At 50.1% G+C, this 22116-nt stretch overlaps 3 protein-coding genes across 3 annotated transcripts; 1 reads left to right on the top strand and 2 right to left on the bottom strand.

Moving 5' to 3' along the window:
* Window positions 1–248: 248 nt before the first annotated feature.
* CI109_105323 (uncharacterized protein) lies at window positions 249–2339 on the bottom strand (the record flags this gene model as incomplete). The annotated part of the gene is made up of 4 exons (XM_032006153.2): window positions 249–1073; window positions 1122–1628; window positions 1691–2239; window positions 2337–2339. The coding sequence occupies 4 exons, from the start codon at window positions 2337–2339 to the stop codon at window positions 249–251; spliced, it is 1884 nt and encodes a 627-aa protein (XP_031859547.2).
* Window positions 2340–2952: 613 nt separating this feature from the next.
* CI109_105322 (phospholipase B) lies at window positions 2953–5382 on the top strand (the record flags this gene model as incomplete). Its single annotated transcript, XM_032006152.1, has 8 exons — window positions 2953–3111; window positions 3186–3343; window positions 3419–3593; window positions 3685–3950; window positions 4015–4206; window positions 4269–4446; window positions 4531–4890; window positions 4957–5382. The coding sequence occupies 8 exons, from the start codon at window positions 2953–2955 to the stop codon at window positions 5380–5382; spliced, it is 1914 nt and encodes a 637-aa protein (XP_031859546.1).
* Window positions 5383–16146: 10764 nt separating this feature from the next.
* CI109_105321 (uncharacterized protein) lies at window positions 16147–22061 on the bottom strand (the record flags this gene model as incomplete). Its single annotated transcript, XM_032006148.1, has 5 exons — window positions 16147–16647; window positions 16706–16976; window positions 17041–19136; window positions 19189–21700; window positions 21769–22061. 5 exons carry the CDS (start codon window positions 22059–22061, stop codon window positions 16147–16149), a joined length of 5673 nt encoding a protein of 1890 aa, XP_031859542.1.
* Window positions 22062–22116: the final 55 nt, after the last annotated feature.

Below are 22116 nucleotides of genomic sequence, written 5' to 3'. Positions count from 1 at the left end.
CTTTTGTTGTTGCGAATCGGTGCAACGTTAACCCAACTTCTCAACATTTCCGATCGCCTATTCTCCCTCCCGCTGACGTGTAATTCGACATTTCTCTCTGATACCGCCACCAGCGATAAGATAAGAGAATAGAGGCAAACTATACATCCTGTCTGGCCACTTGTCTTCGTCTTTCCCTCATACATCTCGTTGCATACTTACCAGTCAAGATGAATCTAAAGTAAAGTCATCTACTACCATCATGCAGACTAAAGGATCTTTGTCGGCTCCGCTACGATCCTCACTCCTGACATTGACTCATTACGAATCGGCCAGTTCATCCTTGCATAGAGATGTCGAGCTTTGAACACCTCCTCTAATCTCCCTATGATCGCCTCCCTCTGCTCATCGCTCCTCTCCCTCACCCACATACGAACGTATTGCTCGCGCAAATCATCCCAGATCATTTCGTTTCGAACTTCTCCGTTGATGTATAACTCCTCTTTCATCGTTTCAAGGGTTTGAAGCGTACGAATGATCGCTTGATTGGGTTCCACCGATTCTTTTGATGGACCTGATCTCAAGCCAACCTTTCGTAGAAAGGACTGTAGGGACCCTTTCCGCCGTCGAGAAGGTCGTCCTAATACCTGGAATATCATCTCGTCGAGCAATTGTTTGTTGCTCATTGTTGGTGCGTTATACGGTCCAGCCCAATGTTCGGTCTCGTCAAGAATGAAATCTGCTATCGCTTCGCACATATCCTCGGTGCTGCCCTCCCATGGTCTTGGTGTTCCTATATGGTAAGATCCCTTGTGTGCGAGCCATTCTTCGGAGCGAATATATATCGTCCATTCGAGTGGCCCGATTTCGTGATCGTCTTTCGCAGTATGCTCGTGTACTTCATGACTACGTGTTGAGCCTAAAGGCGCCTGCAAGTCCCATGTCACGACAGGGTATATAACTTCGCTGGCTTCGCGAAGATAGGAGGACCATCGCGGTATTCCCAGAGCTAGGTAGATGTCGCCGGTGTCGGGACCAGGTTCAATATGGTAATCGAAATGACGGAGCACACCCGACGTAATGGCAGCTTTCAGCTACAGTGCTTAAGTATCAGTACGTCTCACTCAAAGCAACTGACTTACTTCAGGTGGTGGATCTAGAATATCATTTGCTCGAATTGTCAAACGTTTGGTTGTTCCTTGCCAAGATCTCAACATGCGGCCGAAGAGGCGAGAACCCCACGTTGTCCGATCGCGCCACCATGGATGCACACTCTTGATCGTTCCTTTTGGGTTGAGAGGTTTACGCCATGTTCGTGATCCCCCATTTCGAGAGTGTGACTTTCGGAGTGTGGTGGCTATCTCGTCGAGTGTCCGCTGGTCCAAAATCATCCCTCCAGAGTAAAAGCCGATATGCACTTCTTCCGGGGCAACAAGGCCAAATGCATGATCCAGATTTGACCCATAGTCGTTGTCTTCTGATGGCGCATGGTTGTGAAGCAGGGTAAACTTCCGGATGTTGATCGGTCGTGAATGCGCAGAAAGAGCTTCAAGCAGTTTCATAAGGTGAAAGATTTCCGACGTGACGGTGAGCGAAAAGGAACGTCCTGGTGACAGTGTGAACCAGCTGGAGGGATTCTTTGTGGCGCGCTGTTTAAGCAGAGCATGCACATCAACATCCGGTCGAATCGCGTTCTACCCTATGTACTCACTCTCATATCCCTGTTTCCGATTATGATAACTTCGTCTCCCATCTTCAACGCCTTGACGGCGTTCCACCAGTGCTTACAGACTCTGGAGATGTCGTAGAGAGCTTGCCTGACCAAGAATCGCTTACATGTCGCTATCTCCTCGTGGCTCAATCTATCATTGTTGACCTCGCCGACCCAGTACCGCTTATTGGACTCTAGAGGGAGAGGAGGTAAAGTACCGGCGGGGATGATAAGGGTGAGCTGTACGCAGATGCATTGTATGACTTCGGCTGGAAGTGTAGCGGCGACAGATCCTTTAAGCTTCTCCGATTGTACGATTTGTATTGGCTCTTGACCTCTTGCGGCTGGTTCGTTGATGTGTTCCTCTTCTTCAGTGGACATGTCGAAGTGGGTATGCCACCTGAAGTATGTTTGCCTCGAAGCTGATCCAATTCGAAGACAAGACAAGGGAAGAGTGGCGAAGAAAGTCCAGAGGATGATAGCTGGCAAAGCTGGCGAATGTGTAGGCCATGTATAGCAACGGGGAAACCGAGACACCGTGCGCCAATGCTATGCTCGTCGCTCATTTAATGCATGGACCACCTCCACCGCCGCGTTTATTACGTAAGATGGTGTGTCACGTGCCTTTGCGAACACCGATGCTCACCATGCGACTGCGTAGTCTCTGAATTTTAAGTTGTAGTGCGCACGGTGAAAGATGCATAAGTCATCCTGACAACCTTCGCGGCAATTGCAATGGGATGATCGCATAGTGACAAATACAACCTCAACCTGTGCTGCGCCGAGTCAATGGAATGGAATGACGACGGGATATCTTTCCTGTCGTTCTCGATATCTCTGCATGACCTTTACGATAACATCTCAAACCTGACCGACGTATACCAAAACATTCGGGCCCCGGTAGTGTTCATCTCGCACTTCGCAAGCAACGAGATCTACTGCCCGAAGAAACCAAAGAAAGAAAGAAATACAAGCCGCAGTCGTATAAGAAAGTGTGCTTCGGAAATCCTTTGAACGTCTGACATCACACCAAACCAAAAGCCAAGAAGACAGACGATCTCTCCTCCTACATTGGTTTATAGTCTGACAGTCCGGTCGTCTGACTTTGAGTTTGCATCTGCATTTGGACATCATTCCGATTTGGACGAGTCCTTGTTTCTCCTACTAGTCAAAACCACCTCAACTGCTATCCGCATCTGCATACGACTAGTAATAGTACTACCACCAACCTTGCCTGTTATTTGCACCTCGCGCCGCGAACCATGTTGCCGCTCGCCCTCGGTGTCGCTCTCGCCACCACAGCAGCAATCGCCGCTCCCGCTGCACCTGCAGAGCTGGACATCAGAGCACTGCTCGACACATCATACAAACCATACCAAGTCACTTGTCCTACCGATTTCACCTGGATCAGAAATGCAACAGTAAGTCTTAAAATTTCCCTTTGAGCGGTACGGGTAACGTAAAGCTAACGATATCGTTTGCTCTGGTACTATAGACCGGTTTGTCTTCTGGTGAACAAAGCTTCATCGCTGCAAGAGAGAAGATCACAAGTCCATTGATCAGTTCACAACTGACTGCACATGGACTGACAAATCCACCGAGAACACCGACGATCGGCGTAGCCTTGGCGGGAGGTGGTTATCGGGCGATGTTGTGAGTGTCTTTGTGTAGAGGTCTCGTCGTTCTTAATCGCGCGGAGGACATCGCTGACGATGGTTGTGGTTGTAGAACTGGGCTGGGCGGAATCATGGCGACGATGAATGGTAGTTCGGAAGCCGCTGCAAGTGGACTGGGAGGCTGGTTGGACGGTGTGACTTACTGGGCCGGATTGAGTGGAGGTAGTTGGGCTACCGGATCTTTCATGGCGAATGGAGGACCATTACCGATTGATCTCATCACAAGTGTGAGTAGATTGGTCGTCCTGCTGCTCGCCGTTGCATCCGCTGTTGTACTCGACAAGATCTCGTCGCTGAACATTGGAGTATCGTACGCAGCTGTGGAATCTCGACTCCAACCTCATCCTCCCCGACGACGACAAGGTCAGCTTCTACACAGAGCTGTACACCGAAACCAACGCAAAGAGCGACGCAGGATTCCCAACCCAATTAACGGATCTCTGGGGTCTAGCTATCGCGTCACATGTCCTGCCAGAACAGTATCATATCGGTAATAATCCCAACCTCACCTTTTCATCACTTCCATCCGTCGTACCAGCCCTGGGCAATGCTGCTCTCCCCATGCCAATCATAATTGCAGCCGAGTAAGTGATCCTTGGTGCATCTCTCCGCAGTGAACAAGAGCTCAGCTGACACATCATCGAACAGACGAGAAGCTGGAGAGCTTGTCATTGCCGAGAACGCAACGGTCTGGGAATACACGCCGTATGAATTCGGAGCATGGGCTTTCGGATCGACCACCAAAGTCGCTGGCGCTTTCACTTCGCTCGAATACCTCGGCAGCGAGTTAAATAACGGTTCGGCAAACGGTACTTGCTGGAAAGGCTTCGATCAAATGTCGTGAGTCGAACTTCATGCCATTCTAATGCCATATGGCAGATTCAGCTAATGGTTATCTGTAGCTTCATTATGGGATCCTCAGCCACACTGTTCAATGGTGCTCTGCTACAGATCAATTCGTCTGAGAGCGGCCTGTTGACGGATCTGATAAAGGGTTTCCTGATAGACTTGGGACAGGATCAGTATGATGTAGCAAGGATACCGAACAGCTTTGCGCACTACAATCAGGGCGAGAACCCGGTAAGCAAGCATACACGTTATCCTACACAGAGATTCGCTTGGGCCATTGTATTCCAGGACTTGTGCTAACTAACTCATTTCCAGATCGCCGACCTGGAGTACATCACACTTGTTGATGCAGGCGAGACTAACCAGAACATCCCCATCGAACCCCTGCTTGTTCCCTCCCGAAATGTCGACGCCATTGTCGCTTTTGACTCGTCTTACGACTCCACTTACATCTGGCCGAACGGAACCGCCCTTCGGACGACCTTTGAACGAGCCAAGATCCTTGCGGAGCGAACGGATACACAAGTGCGGATGCCAGAGGTCCCTTCTGAGAATGGTTTCATCAACGGTGGATACAACACCCGACCAACCTTCTTTGGTTGTAACGATACAACGACACCTTTGATCATTTACGTCCCCAGCTACCCTTGGAGCTATGCCGCCAACACTTCCACTGTGAGTCTGAAAGCCAATTGGTTTCATCAAGATGAAGCCCTCGCTGACATGTTACCTGTTATTTAGTACCAACTCGAGTACTCAAATGAAGAGGCTACACAGTCCATGCTCAACGGTATGCGATCTTTGACTCTTAACGGCACAGTACCCACTTGGCCTAAATGCTTTGCGTGCGCACTGTCCGATCGAGCCTTTGACTATTCTTCGTCGAATCGAACCGCAGATTGTCAAGAGTGCTTCGACACATGGTGTTGGGCCGGAGACGATAATACCACAACACCAAACACTTATGAACCGGTCATTGGGAGTGTACCACCATGGCTGATCACGAAGGGTTTGTCAACGGGAGCGGCGCCGGCACCCGGGACGAACACGTCCAATGGTACTACTTCTAGTTCTAGTGGAGCGCGTAGGAAGATAGAGTGCGGCGCAACATGGGGAATGTTCGGCTTGATCCTGGTCGGTGTGACAGGGATGGGAATGGTGTTGTAGTCATTCTCCATCGACTCGACTTGGCATGTACGCATATACAATACAAATACGATTCTTCACGGTAGTGCAAGGGTAGTTAGTCTGCTCATCTAGCTCCCAGTTACAGATTTACCACACACAACAGGACCTGCAGGATGAACTAAATAATCGCCGTACGAGCCCTTTAGACCACCGACATCAACGTCAAATGGGACAGCCATCTACCGTGTGGTGGTGTGAAAGGGGATACTAGGAAGTCCAGTTTGTAAACGACATGAAACGAGTCGTATCAGAGGCATCTAATCTGTGACTGTTAAACAATGATCGATTGCCTTTGCCAAGTCTCCTTCCGACATCCCATCGGTCTCCGAGGTGATCTCCAAGGGGGCCCTTTAGGTGTGCCTTTGACAACCAGGGGTACCGTGACGGTTATCTCGATCGCCAACGGATTATCGAGGCCGAAGCCCTGCCTGTCATTTCGACGCAATCGATCGTATAATCCAAGGTGACACTCTGTCTGGCGGCAGGGGGCTGGAGTGGGGCCGCGGCCCTCAAAACTGCCTTTCGCAAGGGGATGTTTGGAAGTTGATCAAGGTGATAAGAGCAGGTGTCCATAGTCGATTGCGGGGTGATTGAACACACTATGGTATTTCCGCTTAGATCACCTTTAGGATGACGTAGAATCAGGAGAAGTCAGTAGGATAAGGATTGACGGAGAGGGGTAGATACACTCGCGTTTGTTTCAGATTCAACATCAGGGGGAATCGCTATCCCTGTTGATTATGATCAGATGGAACTGGGTACATAAGCTATCGTATAGTCGAGGCAAACGAAGTCAATAATCCAATCCCAACTCACATTCCCACCCATAACAACGTCAGCGTCGTTGTCCAAAATCTGTCCCAGCAAGTAGAAAGTACTAGTCACTCATTATGCAGTTCAAACTCGCTTTTACCATCCTCTCCCTTCTCGCTGCCCAGGGTGAGTACACCCCCCTTACCATACCCCAAGTAGACTCAAGCTCAAGCTGACATCTCCATGACAGGCGTCCATTCTCGTCCTCTTCAAGCTCGGACTGGAGACACACATCCTCTCGCTCGTGACGGCATCACCCATTCTCCTTCCAACTATACTGGGAACCCGACTAGCCCCGTCCAACATCCTCATCTTGAACAACCCCCCTTCAACGGTTCGACCCCCGCCAACTCGTTTGGAAAAGGAGCGAATGGGACCGATCTCACTGTGTCGAATCTGATTGCGGCGTGTAATCGCACGACTACACTCCCTGATTTCGCAAGTGGCGGCGATGTCACCGACCCCGACACCGACACAGCTGCTACCGTCGCCACAAACCCGGCATCTGACGTCAATGCAGGAGACGCTGCTACACCTATCGGGTCTGAAGCATTCACTTCCACCGACGACGACGACGACGATACCGACGACACTGACAACGCTGCCACCAACGACACCGACAACACTGGCGATACCCTTGATACCAGTGTGGATGATAACGACACCGACGACACCGGAGATGATGACCCCTCGTCAGCTGCCACACCAACCGTTGCGGGAGACGCAGCCGATGCGGTCGTCACCGTTTTCGCAGACTGCAGCTCTGTCAGTGCGGGAGGAGCGATCCCCCAACCCACTGGCTCCCTCTCGGTCTCTGGGGCAGCAGCGAGCGCTATTCCCGACAATGGCGGATCGCTCGCTGACGATGGCGGCGACTCGAACTCGGGCGACGATGATGATGACGACGACGATGATGATTCGGATGACTCTGGAAATGATGATTCCGATGACTCTGGAGATGAGGATGAGGATGATACAGGAGACGATGGGGACAATTCAGGAGATGACGATGAGGACAACGACGACGTTGATGACAACGGAGGCGAAGACGATGATGATGGAGATGACAATGGCGGCTCGGACGATGCTGCGGATGCAGATGACGGAGAAGACGATGATGATGATGACGTGTCGGACGATGGGGGAGATGATGAGATCGACTCTGCAAAGTAGATTTGTTCATACGATAACATAGGTCTGGCAGGCTGAACGGAGTAAGGCAATAAGACTTCAGGAGATACCCCGATGACGAGCCGGTTCATATTGTAGATAAGTTAAAGACGGACATTGTACGCCCAAACCTGTCGCTGGACGATAGCTACAGCATGAATCGTGTATCATACGTTATGATCAGATGTCGTATACACAAGACCTCAAAATCACAGCTTGGTTGTCTGATTTGCGATTCGCGCAGGTGCGTAGGTCGACATAAGCATTAATCGCCAAAGAGAAAAAACCCTCTCCACTAGTTTGCATGTACCGTTCATCTATCCCTGATGACATCACAGCTCACAAACCACTTCGCTCACCTGCCATACATGACCTTCCCCTTATCATTCAATGTTCAATGTATGCCCAATTCCCCTATAAGAGTTCAACATCTGTCAATCACATAGCTCATCTTGTCATGCATGTTGTCCTGAAAGTGGCCCAAATGTGCATTACTGCTCAGTATCCGCCTCCTGCTTGCCAATCTAACCTCTGAACTCATGATTTTGCCTCTGATGCCTTTGGGCTGACAACAGATTAGTGATTGTCCTCGTACAATGCCAGATGGTCTATCATCAAAAATGGATGGTGCAGCTTCTTCTGTTGACACTTCTGCCACCAGTCTTGCAACTACACTTTGAAAATATCAAACTCACTTGTCACTTGAGAATTATCTGCCACAGTGCAGCGCTTGGGTGGGGTTGTGCTTGCGGATCGTGCATTGACGTAAGACATGTTGGTCTGGGTGCCAAAATTACTAATGGTTGTTCTGGAGGCAGTGTGCCCTGAATGTCGTTACAAGGGGGGTCAGAATATGGGGTGTCATAAAGCATGATGGTAGATTCGTATAGATCTTGTGAGGGCTGGGGAGACTGAATCCTATTTTGACAGGTTGCAATTGTACAAGGAAGAAAAGGCATATTCATCCGGTAGGGATACAGCGACAATGGATCTGCATATGGTACAGGAATAATGAAGAGGGTTGCAAACCTGCAATTCTGCATCTGCTCAACAATGCAAGGTACAACAAGCACTCAGAGGTGAGTTCAGGCAGGTAACAGATAAGTAGGTTGAGAAGACATCATAGAGGTTGAACCCTTGTGCTACATTCCCCTAGTCACAGAATTACAAATATTCATGACAGTTCTGGTCAGATTTGGGCAGGAGCAGGATGCTCACAGATTAAACTGTCTTTCAATGGAGTTGTTGATGGAACAAGTCACAAATTTGGAGTCTAAATGAAGGAACAAGAATGACACTCATAAGTGAGCATGAACTACAATGCATAAACCAGGATTTCTACCCATGTCTAAATTCACCGAATATCTACATGTCATCCTACAAGAGTCACACCACTTTCTGGAATCAACAACACAGCTTGTACCACCTGCAACAAATGAGAAACGACCCTCACACCTATCACATGTACCATCCTCTCATGTTTCTGATTTCAGCCATGGGTTGAGCGATTTCCAATCCAATTGCCCCAATGCCTCTCCAGGGGTCGCAACCGGTCCAATTCAGCCTCTAGCTCACCGATACGGGTTTGGTCGCTTCGCCGTTGTTCTATGTCTTTGCAAGCCTCCTTATTCAAATAGATCACTTGGTCTTGCAGCTCCCTATGTCGGTTGCGATCACACCCACAGGACAGACACACACTCCCTTGGACGGCATAACTGCCTCCTAGGGCAGAACTGGCACTGGAATAGCAGTCACTTTCTGAATCGTAGCTGGGTGGACTGGTTGTACCATCGAAATTTCGTACTGTACTTGTCCCAGAGCTGCTGGAGCCTGCACTGGAGGAGCGTGCACTGAGGTTGCTTGCAGTTGAGCGGTCTCGGCGGGACGAGTGATGGTGGGAGGAGCGTGACCAAGGGGAGTGTGTTGGGGAGGGGTATGCACTGGAGGAGCTTGCAAATGAGTCATCTGAACCAGACAGGGATGCTTGGGTGGTGTGTGCACTGGAGATGCTTGCAGCTGAAGAGTATGTGCTGGACGAGCCAGAGCGGGAGGAGCGATGGCGGGAGGAGCGATGGCGGGAGGAGTGATGGCGGGAGGAGTCTCGGCGGGAGGAGGGTCGCTGAGAAGAGCGCGGATGGGACGAGCCAGTGCTGGAGGAGTATGCACTGCGGGCACTTGAATAGGATGAGTATGTACCAGGGGAGCCAGCACTGGAAAAGCTTGCACTGCTGGAAGAGGGATAGTCTTGAGGCCCATAAAAACCACCTCCTGCAGGATACACATTTTGATATTGCTCATGACCCAGGTCAGGGGATGCGCTTTGCTCAGGGTCATTGTCTGGGACCAAGGTAGATGCTTGAGAAAAGCCAGAGTAAACAGACATGATGAATGATGGGATGAGATTCTGAGTATGATTGTCCAAATGATGCTGTGAGTGAAGGAAGTTTGACAATATTGTCAGTAAAGGAAATTCGATGATTCACAAGTAATTGGGGATTGACGAAATGGGTGGCAAAAGACGTTATCAGTGGTATTCTATATACCCTCACCAGTATAGATGCATGGCTAAAATCACAGACCTGCTTCTTCCACACATTGAAAGGTAGACATTCATGGATATTTCATACCTGTATCAGATCGTCAGGGGTGACAAGGCAATGGGAGAGCAACAACCTTTCTTTGCAGTCCCCGGATCACAAAGCAGCAGCTGTTGGTATATTCAATGTCACACCATCAATGCACATACAGACCTAGGTGTCATTGGCATGTGGTACATGCTGATATCCTTGATCCAAGTGGATAGGAATACCCCACCTGCTGATGACTTTCACTCAGGGCATCCACGATTGACTGAGCAAAGCAGCATGGTACAATAGGCATACTAAATGGTCTGCAGTCAGTCATAGTAATCATGTATGAGGCTTGTGCTCCTGGCATTGCGACAATTGCAGAACCTTGTCTAGAATGAGAGCCAAAATGTATGCCAATACAAAGACAGCCTGCCAATACCAAGCTTGACCTTTGAAGGTGCAATACCAGCCTGAGCAATTACAAAAAGCAAGTGCACTGTTTATCATTCATCAAGATTGACTCTAACTCAGGATCTACTTACCCACCTTTGCGGTGCAGAGTCTCTCTTATCAAACTCACATGCAGTGTGCTGCTTAATTGACTAAATGAATTACACAGACTGTTATGACCCGTCATAACTGGTGGAAGGCAAGGGAGAATACTCTAATGGCCCACTCCACTCATCAAAGTTCTGCCTCTGTACTTGGCTCGGTCGTGCCATGCCTGTGTACCTGGCTCGGTCATGCCATGTCTAGGTACCTGGCTCGGCCGGGCCATTTGCTTAGTAAAGTGGCAACAGATAGTCTTGGTGAAAGTACGGTATATAAGACCTACTGTTTTGTGGAACAAGTTTAGATCCCTTTCCACAAGGATCAAATTATGATAAGTTACTCCTTGACTTCACCTTCAGTCTCCAGCCGAATATCCATGCTGGATCCTTCCACACTTGTCATCACCAATTTTGAGCAAGTCATAAGTACCCAGTGGCAGATCTCCTTGCCACCCACTCGGTAAACTTCTACTTTCTATCTGTATTTGATTTATTGGAGGTCACCAAAGACAGAAGCACAGACCAACATGCATCTGTTTGTACAGTGCAAAGTACAAAGCCACTCATTTTGACCCATCTTTGTCACTTGCACACCACTGGTCAGCCAAAGAAGTGATATCACGACGCATCCTTACTGCCTCACGTGAATTGCTAGGATCTAGAGAGCGCAAGAACTTCCCAAATGTGTCCTTATCAGCCGGTTCAGCCGAGTCGGTCACTTTGCTTGCCTCAAAGCAAGCAATTGACAACTCCTTCATGGCATGCTCCAACTGGCTTAGCGCCTTTGTCCAGTCCCTGCTGATTGACTTTGTTCCTCCATCACTGACAATTGACATGATTTCTGTGGCTCTTGAACTCATGGCTGAGGCAGTTGCCTCCATGTCCTTGATTGTCTTTCCCAGTCTTTCCTCACGAAGCTCGTCCAACTCTTCAAGCAATTGGGAAATGACATGCTTCTCCTGATCATCACCTTGCACTGGCCCTTTGCTTGTGCTCTCAGTCATGTGTCGTGTATGGTGGTGTCTTGGATGACGGTGATGATGGGGGGTTGCATCTTGGGGATAGACATCTTTGTGGCTTGGGCGACCAGTGGTGTCGTCCAAAGTGCGGTGAGACTGTTTTGAGGATTGATAGGCAGAGCTTGTGTTAAGGGAGGAGGTGGAAATCTGGGAATGGTGTCTGCCCCTGGTTCTGTCTGTGGCATGGTGGTGGTGGGAATGTCTTCTGTGAAATTGATCAGAGACTGAGGCATAACCGGACATGGTGAGTGAAATGGATGACTTCTTCTGTGGGTTATGGCGCGTTACTGGCAGACTGTGGTTGTGAGAAACAATCAGGCAAGGGGGGTTGAGCGGCAATGGACCTTCATATACCTCATTGAGCAGATAGGTGGCCTGCAACACTGCAAGTCACCTTACCCCTTATGTTGAAAGGTGAAATGGACATTTGAAAGGTAGTTCAAACAAGTGACAGTTTGATAAAGGTATGACTGCCCTGTGGCAGCTACATCCTTTGGTCCTTTCCCCTTGCTGTGAAACAATAACCCTAGCCAGGTCACAGTACTTCTTAAGTCTCCGTGCTTCCTGATGGTGGCTCGTAGTGTCTTATGGCAAAGACCAAATGTCAGGAATGACAACTTTCAAGACCAACCACATCAGCTGTTTTTAGCAAAGATTGGGAGGACAGCCAGGGTGACAGACATCTTGACCTTTCAGTCGATGCAAACATTAGATGGCCACTGGCTAGGCAATGTCTCATCTGACCGATGCTCTTTGCAGACTAGATGGGATGGTACTCCTCCGCTATCCAGATCTGTTCACTTATATTTGTGATGTCTCACCCCTGTGCGGGGAACCCACAATGCTCTTGCATGGTACCACCAAGATTCAACAGAAGTGGAAGGGTAACAGTTGATGTGAGTTCAACCGACCTTCTCTGGCTCTTCCGCCAAAGATGACACCAACTTGATATCAGTCGCTTGGTTATGGTATTCCTGTACATGGTTCTTGTATATTGTCTGCTGTCCTATGTACAAGTTATACAAAATCTGATTACTGCACATCTACATCTAGGGATGCCCAACCCTTGGCTTCGGCAGCCCTGAGAAGACTCAGGCGCCCCACCACCAGGCTTGATTGAGGATCTGTCAAGCTTCTGATGCTTGATATATAAGACTGATCCAGCAAGGGATTGACCCTCTTTCCCAAGAACTGTAGATGCCTCGGAAAGACTTTATCACAATCCATGGACAGTTTCCCACAAGGGTCCAGTCGAGCCTTGTTTTGCTTCTGTAAAATTCACCCCAGCTCCAACTTTATCCACTCTGACTGCACCACAACAATTGGAGGGCTACAATGAAAGTAGACTTGTCTGTCTATATTGCTAAATTGGGGCATCCACCTAGTCAAAAATTGATCTTGTACATCTAGGATTCACCCTATCAGAGTCACATTACATTTACCCCTACATTAGCACTGATCTGCTATCAGGTCACTTGAAAGCCTTGTAAAATATACAGCCTTCAACCTGTACATCAGACTCTCAGCTTTCCGTCCAGCAGAGTACTCCCCAACATTTCTGACTTCCCTCTGAGCTTCCAACTGTTTTTCTGCAGACACACTTACAAATCCAGTCTTACAAACACCTAGGATACAAGCTCTGCACCGCCCTGTCATATCTCTCACACTGCTTGTGCGCACTGGCAGCCTTCCTATACTCTTGGCTTTTGCTTGTCCAGCCCTCTGCCTCCTGCTTCAACCTGATGCGAGAGCTTTCATGCTTGACGTACTGCTGTCTCAACTCCTCGTCCCAACACGGTTTTTCCTTGTTAAATTGACACAGATTGTGATTGGTCAGACTGCGTAAACTCTTTTGCCTTCTGCCCTGAATGGCTGAGTCAGTGATGATGTGGATGACAGTGGTGCTCCCGTTGTGTAGCCCAGTAGCCACCCCATCTATGGATATTACTTTTGTTTGGACGGCAGGTAGTGCCGCCTGAAGCTTGCTGAGATCTAGTAGGGATAACAACAGAAGGGCGTGTGGTAGTAAGAGAGCTGTGATTCTGATACCTGTGGTGCTCATTGCCAGTGCCTCTGGTCTGGCGGGAGGATCTGTGGTGAGAATTGTTAGAGTGAATGTCAAAGGAGTGGATGGCAAACATTGGCTCAAGGAAGAAGGCATTGCTGTCCTAGTTACTATGGTTGTGTCCATCAGAACCTCCATAGCTTTGGTGAGAAGATGAGTGTCATTCACCAATGTAGCATCAGGTATCCTTTCCAGCAAATGAACCGTGAGGAGACATGGTGGGTGATTGTATGACGTGTGTGGGTGGGTAGCTCTAGTAGTGCTTGTATTGGAGGGAAATGCTTCACTTGTGAATTGAGAAGCTAATCAAAGTGAGTGAGTGGCAAAATGGTCATAGTACGCCTTTACATACCATACTGACAATAAGGTGGGTCATAACACTAAAGTCTGCTTCTTCTCCCCACAATGTGAAGTAAGGTCAGAACACACTCAAAGGGAAGCTCAAACATGTAACATGGGGTAAAGGGTCAGAAAACCACCTTTCTTCCCACACTCCCTTTCCCCTGCCCCAAGACATGTCTACAGGTCAGCATAGGCCGCATTACCCTCTTATTGCTTTGTAAGTTCTTTAGGTGGTCTGAGCGGTATCTTGTAGTTTTACAACTTGCCCTTGGACTTGATGACCTCTCTGGCCATAAAGATGACTGGTGATCGATAGGCTGAACCAAGTTAGGTTGGTCAAGCATTTCCGGCGCCCTTTGTAATACCGTCTGTATTCACATACAGAATCGTACCAGTCCCACTTTTTTTGATGAATATGTATTTTCCTGTCTGGCTTGCTATTAACATGCGGAAAAGCCTTGGACCAGACAATGCACTGTCTCTCATATTTGGGGATCAACTTCTCAACTTCATATCACACATAGCATTCAGTATCACAATACACTGTACATGTACATGCTCTTCGACCATGTCGTGCCCCTGAAATCTGACACCTGCACCTCAAACATCTCTAACTCATTTGCCAGACCTGTCACACCTACATCTCACAGTTCATATGTGTTCTCAGCTTATGATGTCGATCCTTTCCTTGGATGTCCTCTACCATTTCCTGCGACTGCTCTTCAATGAGGTATACAAAGAGGTGTACCTCGCTTTCCAATTATCACACTCCTTGATCGTCAAATCCCACAAGCGGTTCGTTTTCTCAAGCTTATCCCAATACTTCTCAGCATTCTTGCACTTTTGTTCATAGTGTTCGTTCAATTTGTCATAGTCATTCTCCAATACCTCATAGTGTTTCCTCAACTGACAGTGATGCCCCTCCAAACTTGTGATTTCCGACGTCAAATGATCTTTGTCCTTCCTCAACCGTTTACACTCCTCCTGTGTCTCATCACACCTCTTCTTCAACTTGAAATATTTGTCTCTCCATTTCTTGACATTCTCCGAATCCTGGTCATCAGATGATGCAGACCCTTCTCTTCTGTTCCCAGCCGAGTCTGGTAACGACCAACCAGGAGTCTGATGTTGTGAAATGTCATGGTCTGTACTCCTGCGAGGATTGTGGCTAGTGTTTTGGCGGCTGGTCTTTTGGTCAGATGCTTGTTGAGACCTATTGGAGGCTGAATATGAAGAGCCTGCAGCGGAAGAAGGATTGTGGTGGTGAATCTTGACACCATCACGCCTGTTGCGTGGGCCTCGCTGAGAGCTGGTGGGAGCTGTAGGGGTGGAGCCAGTGCTGTCAGTGGAGAATGGTTTATTCCACTGACTGTTGCGCTGATTGTTTGAACTTCCAGCGGTAGGCCGTGGTAATCCTGTTCGAGGACGAGAACGAGGACTTTCAACTTGGATGTAGGCTGACATTGGTGAGGACTTGAATGTGGTTGTATGTGCGGGCTACTGTGATAGTATGTGTACTGTGAGTGAATGCTCTACTTGGGAAATGGAGAGAAAAATTGAAGAGGGGGATTGGGAAAACAATCTTGAGGAGCCTTCAAATAGCATACAGCGACGAGGTGGCTCGCAAGAAGCAGCATGCAGGTTTGCTTCTGTCTCTCCTCAACGAATGGTACGATCAGAAGACGCTGAAAGGTAGTCTGAAGCAGGTAACAGGTCAAGTGGAGTAAGAAGACGCTCGTCGTCATAGCCAGGATGAGGATCCTTTCATCCCCTTCCCCTTAGACCAAAACAACAACTTGAGAGCGAAGGTCGCGATGCGCTATCAATTCTCGACAGACGGTGGCGAATGACCGGTGGCAAACGATGCAGACAGTCGTCCTAGGTAACTCCCTATCCAGTGTGCTAAAGAAACTCTGGGTAGGTGTCAAAGTAGACCGTAGATCCGTAACGTGGAAGCGATGCAGAAGTGTCTGATATTTCGTTGTACAAGTCGGCGTGGAGGGACCGTGCCAGACAATTCATAATCTGTCATTATATCTACAAAACAATGCAAAATTCGTCCAATTCGTTATGAAACATCGAGTCTGAGACCATTTCGTCCCATCAAACAAAACACCGTTTGTTCCTTCCGCATCACATATAGACAGAGTCACAGAGCAGGAGACATCCCCCCTCTCTCGCTCACACCACGAGCGTGAGCGCACTGCACCTCGCTAATACCCCGCCCCATCCCCCTTCAGCTTATCCAACAAGGCCTGTAATCTATCTTCCACCGTCTTGCCACCCGGTCCTCCTGACGTAGAGGACGAAGCGAAACTGGCCGCTGAGGGCGAACCGAATCCCTGTCCCAACATATTCTGCTTCACAAACATCTGTCTCTTCGGACTAAATCCTCCAGCCGGTACACTTCCCGTCATTGCATTTGCGCGTCTGGGTGAGATTGGCGCAGGAGGGGGAGCACGTCGTGGTGGCGGCGCGGGAGAAGGAGCATCTTCGAATTGTGCGTTCGTAGGTGATGGTGAGGAAGGTGCGTGGTCTGCCGAGTCGTGATACATGAATGGAGAGGAAGAGGAGTTGGTTGTGCTAGGATCACCACGCAAGCCCGTAGAAGGGGAGTTCGTTGGTAGGATGTCGATACGACCATGTGAAGCGTCGAGATCTCGAGACAGATGATCGATGAGGTCAGCGACATCTCGAGACGACGTGAAGTACACCTGAAACATAGCACGTCAGCGTTTGGTGCCAGGTGATTATAGATAGGAGATAACTTACATCTGTAGGAGGACGAGGCTTCGGCACATTGTTCCTATCTCTATGTCGTAAATTCAACCCTGGCACTCCAATCCCTCCACCTTTCGGCCATCCAGCAGCGAAAACGTCTCCTCCTTCTCCAGGGGCCGACGAGTCTCGTCTGGATGACGCGTAGGAAGTGGACCTTGAATGGGCTGCGTCGAAACCGTATTCTTCGCCATCAAGGGAGCCAGAGACAGAAGTTCGTAGCGCATCGACTATGTTCCACACGACTTGACCGTCGGCATATTCGCTACAAAAGGTCAATAAGTATCAGTTTATGCACAACGTTTGATGGTGAATACGAAAAGACGTACCAGATCTCGAGAGCTTGAGTCGACGGTCGTCTACCATCACCTGCTTCTGCCGTATCTTTCACTGGACTCGCTTGTAACACCTCTTCATCATCATCTCCATCCGCATACATATCGATCAACGAGCCCCCAGTCGATGATCTCTGATGACTATCGGTGAAAGATCGGTCGTCCGCGGAACCTGATGGTGAACCAGAAACAGACACATTACTGGTGGTCCTGAGAGTATCGCCCATCCCCATGGTAGAGTTAGGATGAAGGAAACCTAACCCATGTATAGCGTCCCCGGAGGACACATCGCTTCGACTGAAACTGCTTCGATGCGCTGGTGGACTGCTTTGAACCAGCTCTTGATCCTCTTTCGAAAGGTTGATCGGTTTGCGTCGTATAGATTGTTTGCGCTGGGGACCAAGTCGAGCCGATGCGTCGGGGGAATCGCTAGGCTTGGGCGTCGAGCTCGTTTGGGGCGTAGACGGGACAATCATCAAGCCGTCTGGAAGGATCAATGTTCGGCGGACCGCTACTTTGTCATGTAATGGCTCGGCGGCAAGAGTTGCTGCTGGTGTAGGAATCAAGGCAGGAGCCGGTGCAAGAGCAGGCTGAGCTTTCTTGCTCCTTGACAGAGATCGGAACAGACCCTTCTTCTCTTTCTCTTTCTCCCCTGGGGCAGGTTTCGGAAGAGTGGGAAGAGCGGGAGCCGTTGTGATGTGGGTTGTCGAAACGGATGTTGGTGTTGTAGAGTAATTTGACTGGGACGATGCCGTTGTCTCTGACTGGGCCGCCATACCTTTTGCAGCCAGCATGTCCTTAATTTGTTCCTCATTTAAGCCAAGCTGTCGACCCGCTTCGACAAACTTGAGTATCGCCGGGTCGTCCGACGGCGCTGACGGACGCGTTGACTGGTCGAGTCTCGCTGCGTTGTTTGAAGCGAGCGCCGTAGAAGAAGTGGTAGTCTGTGCAGCTGGTCGCTCTGGTCGTTGTGGCATTGAAATCAGGTCTGCAGGTTTCGCTTCCGGAGGCGATGGTACGCTGTCTTCCGGAGTACCTTCGCGCCGCTTGAGTTTCGTCATCATCTGCCTGATACCAGTGGGTGCGCTACCGCTCGGTTGAGGCGGCACGTTGACCAAATCGATCCGCTGAGGTGTAGGAGAAACAGGTCTCTGCGCTGATGAAGGGAACTTGAAGGAGTCCAAGTGTGGAGGTGCAGAGGGAGGTGCAGCTGCCATCTCCTCGCTTGGTCGAAGAGCGATCGGTTCATCCAGTTTCCTGGCTGCTGATGTCGATTGAGCCCGTTGTAAGCCCGCGGATTGGATTGGAACAGGTTTTGGCTGTGGTTGTGGTTGGGTATGAACAGGAGAAGGAGAAGAAGCAGCCGTCGCTGAGAACGGTGACGTCTCGTTATTTGAGACCGATGGACTCTTCCGCAAACCCGCCAACTTTCTCCATCTCAAACTCATCTTACTAGCCGAACCACTTGTCTTCTCCAATGATTTGGCAAGTGCCGGATCCAATCCATTCTCCGGCGTGAGCGGCGTTGTAGGGAGATTCGCAGTAGAGGACACAAGGGTAGGGCTTGATATCACCATCGGACCGCGTTTAGTAGCGTTTCGTCCTAACTTGCCACCCTGAGTAGACGGTGTCCGGTTCAAAGCTGCCGTAGCTGCCGCAATACGAGCTTCGAAATCTCTTCTGATCTCTGGATCTTCTGCGGGAGGTAGGCGACCAGTTGCACCTGTGCTTGCCTTTCGACTGAGGTTGCCTGATGGCGGAGTGTAGACGACCTCATCGTTAGCTTCAGATGGCGTGTCGACGCTGGGTTTGTGGACTGGAGGCGCTGGCGCAGGTCGTAGCGGTATCACAACAGCACCAGATCGAGAACCAGATCGAGCCACAAGGGGCCCAGCGAGGGGAGGGGTAAGGATGTGCGTATCGACGGACGATGCGTTCTGGTAGGTCTCCTGCGATGCACGAATCGGGGGCGACATACTTGTAGTCGGGAAACGCCAAGTATTCGACAACGGACTGGTCGGTTTGGCCGGTGGTGAAAGAGGTCGTTGGCTCGCTGGACTAAAGGTCTCGACAGACATCGTTGGGGTATACTGTGTCTACGTCAGCGTGCCTCAATTGTTGGTGGTCCGAGGCGGCACTTACAGGTACAATCGGACTATCGCCCATTTCGCCTCTTAGCGCCTCTCTCTCCAGCTTAGCCTTCTCAACCAGTTTGCCCTGCAATATCGCCATTTCCTGGATGCCTACGCCGCTCAACTTCCTCAGCATATCGGCTGCCGCTGTTGGCGACGCTGGCTGTTCGAGATCCATTGAATGCTGTCCGTTGCTGTCGAAAACGTTGATCCACTGGATCTCAGTTACCGCCGCTTCTACATAGTTCGAACTCAACGAGTTGATGGAGGGTTGTTTCTCGAGCGTGACAGATGGTGACATGGATGCGCTGTTTGGCGCGGTACTAGCCGGAGTACCTTCCTCCGAACTTAGTATAGTCCCTTGGATAGACACAGCTCGTTCGGCGCGGTCTTTGTAAGGTGATCGTCTTCCACTGTTGTTATGGCGAAGCTGATGAACTGACGCTTCTGATTCTCGCCTTGAGTCAGCCACGCTGTGTCGAGCTGGCAATTGCTTGAGCTGCGGCGGAGGATGATCGTTCGAGCTTTGGTTCTCGTAATCCTCCTGATCCGAGGTTTCGTCGCCTTCTTCGATAGTATCGGGATTAGGAGAATGATTGGCCATGGGCGAGCTAAGTCGTCTGGTCATCTCACCAACAGTTCCAGCTCGACGTCGTGTAAACGAGCTTGGTGGACCATCACCTCGATCGGCTGATCCAGGTTTGCTGGGAGTTGTAGATGTCTGATTCACTGATCGAGATCGCGCGAGCGATGTCGTCCTGGCTGTGATGTTAGGCATGCCCCCCAAGGGAGACGATGTGGACTCCCTCATCAGACGATCTGGCGAGGCTGCCGCCGCCCTAAGCGCGTCCAGCGGAGATTGATTGACAGGAGTAGGAGCTCGTGACGAGATCGATCCCTCCGAGTGGTGCATAGACCTTACCGGTCGCGGTTGACCAGGGATGTATACCGGATTCGGCAGAACTTGTGAATGTGATGATGAAGTCGAAAGTGAGGGCTGATGCTTCACGGGCAAGCTTCGAGTAGGAGTCATGACCGGCACCGGCGTAGGTGGAGGTGAATCATCGAGAGGCTTGCTCATTGGCGTGAAGATAGGCTGAGGAATCGGTGGCAAGGGATCCTCGACATGTGCAAGGAGGTTGTGTGATCGCGGGGATGGCGGCAGTTTAGTAGGAGAGTTCGGTGCCGTTGATGGGTTGCCGGTGAAGGTGCTGTTGGTAGGAGACATCTGGAATGGGAATACAGACGAAGTTGCAGAGTGAGCTGAACCTTCTGAGCGCATGTCCGATGGTCGACGAGGCCGGCCGTGATCCTTGCCTCCATTATCCTCGATGTCAGGTCGTTCAGGCTCTAACATCTCTTCCTCCTCGTCCAGGCCGTTCAGCTGAGCAGGCATCTGAACATCCCGCTTAACAACGGAGTTGCCTCGCTTGAGCTCACCGCCAATTTCTTCTAAAGCAAGCGAGATACGTTTGACCTGAGCTTGACTCAGTCCAGCAAGGAGGGATTTCCGTTGCGATTTGCGTCGATGTCCCGGGAACGAAGGAGAATTGGGCGAGTCGGGTGTGGGTGGAGGGAGCGAAGTTGGTGGTGGATAAGGGGACTTGAGCGACACCGATGAAGATGGCGAATGGCCGTGTGATCTCAACGATAGAGACGATGAAGGGGAATGTCCGTGTCGTCGAGACTTGAGTGATAACGACGAGGAAGGGGAATGTCCCGGTTTAGAAGGAGGCAAGGGGAAAACCGAAGCTACAAGTGTCGAGGTGGGCGTAGCTGTCCTCTCGGACGTGGCAGGACTTGCCGATCGCGCCGTCAGCGGTTGCTTCGTAGTTTGGTAGCACGCATTCGCCTTCTCTGGCGAGATGATAGGTGGTAAGGGCACATTCTCCTTCGTCGGTGTACTTTCGCTATCGTCCGATTTGTTGCTCTTCCGACTGGATACCGATCCTTTCAGATTCTTGTGACTAGCACTTTTCTTCACTCTCCGTATGTAATCTCCATCTCGCATGCCTGATCCTCCACTAAAGCCGTATGACTTGGTTTTGACATTGGCGGATGCAGCCGAGACAGGTGAATCACCATCTGCGCCTACCCCGAACGTCTGAAAGGAAGTGAAAGAGCTCGATGTCGGTGGTGGGGTCGCGGACCATGACGACGAGTTGCCTGCGGAGGTAGGACTGGTCGCTTTGCCATCATCGGAACTTGCTAGAATGGATGGACTAGAGACGGACGTGGTGAGGAATGATTTCGCGGTTGCTGAGGGAGGTATGCCATGCTGATATCCATTCGACTGTTGTGCACCATATGACCAGCCTTGGTCGACAGTTGGAGGCTGCCCATCCCAGTCATCGTTCTGGCCAGCTGATGTACCACGTATTTCGGCGAAAAGTAACTCTTCCTCTTCCTCAGTCAAAGCGGGACCATTGTGTCTAGCACGTTGTGAGGCAAGCAAAGATCGAAGTGACTCTTCAGGCGCGGTGGAAAGGGATGGGATGAGGACAGAGAAACGTTGCGATAACCTATACACAGGACACATGACGTTGTGTTCAGCTGAGTACGCCATACAAGTTGACTGAAAACAACTCACGAAGGCAATATCAACGAGTTCCTGATATCCACATTCAGACTCGGAGCCTTGCTTCCGATGCCATTCGGCCTCCCATCATCCTCACGCTGCTTTCCAGCAGCCTTTTCACTGAGATCCTCTCTACGACTAGATCCTGATCCAGCTGATGATGGAGCCTTCTTGCCGTGTCCGTTACGCGGTTGTTTCTCTGAAGTAGACGCGGTACGTTTCCTACGTTCGTACAAGGTGAAGTTGAGGTCGAGTTCATGTTCGAGGTCAAATGGAGAAAAGTGATAGAAAGGGTCGTTTGCCATGTTGTACGACACGAGAGTAGACGAGTTACCGGGAGGTAACGGAAATATAGAAGAG

The sequence above is a fragment of the Kwoniella shandongensis genome, chromosome 9, assembly GCF_008629635.2.
Source record: "Kwoniella shandongensis chromosome 9, complete sequence".
Classification (NCBI taxonomy): Eukaryota; Fungi; Basidiomycota; class Tremellomycetes; order Tremellales; family Cryptococcaceae; genus Kwoniella; species Kwoniella shandongensis.
This window is presented reverse-complemented; position numbering and strand designations above follow the sequence as displayed.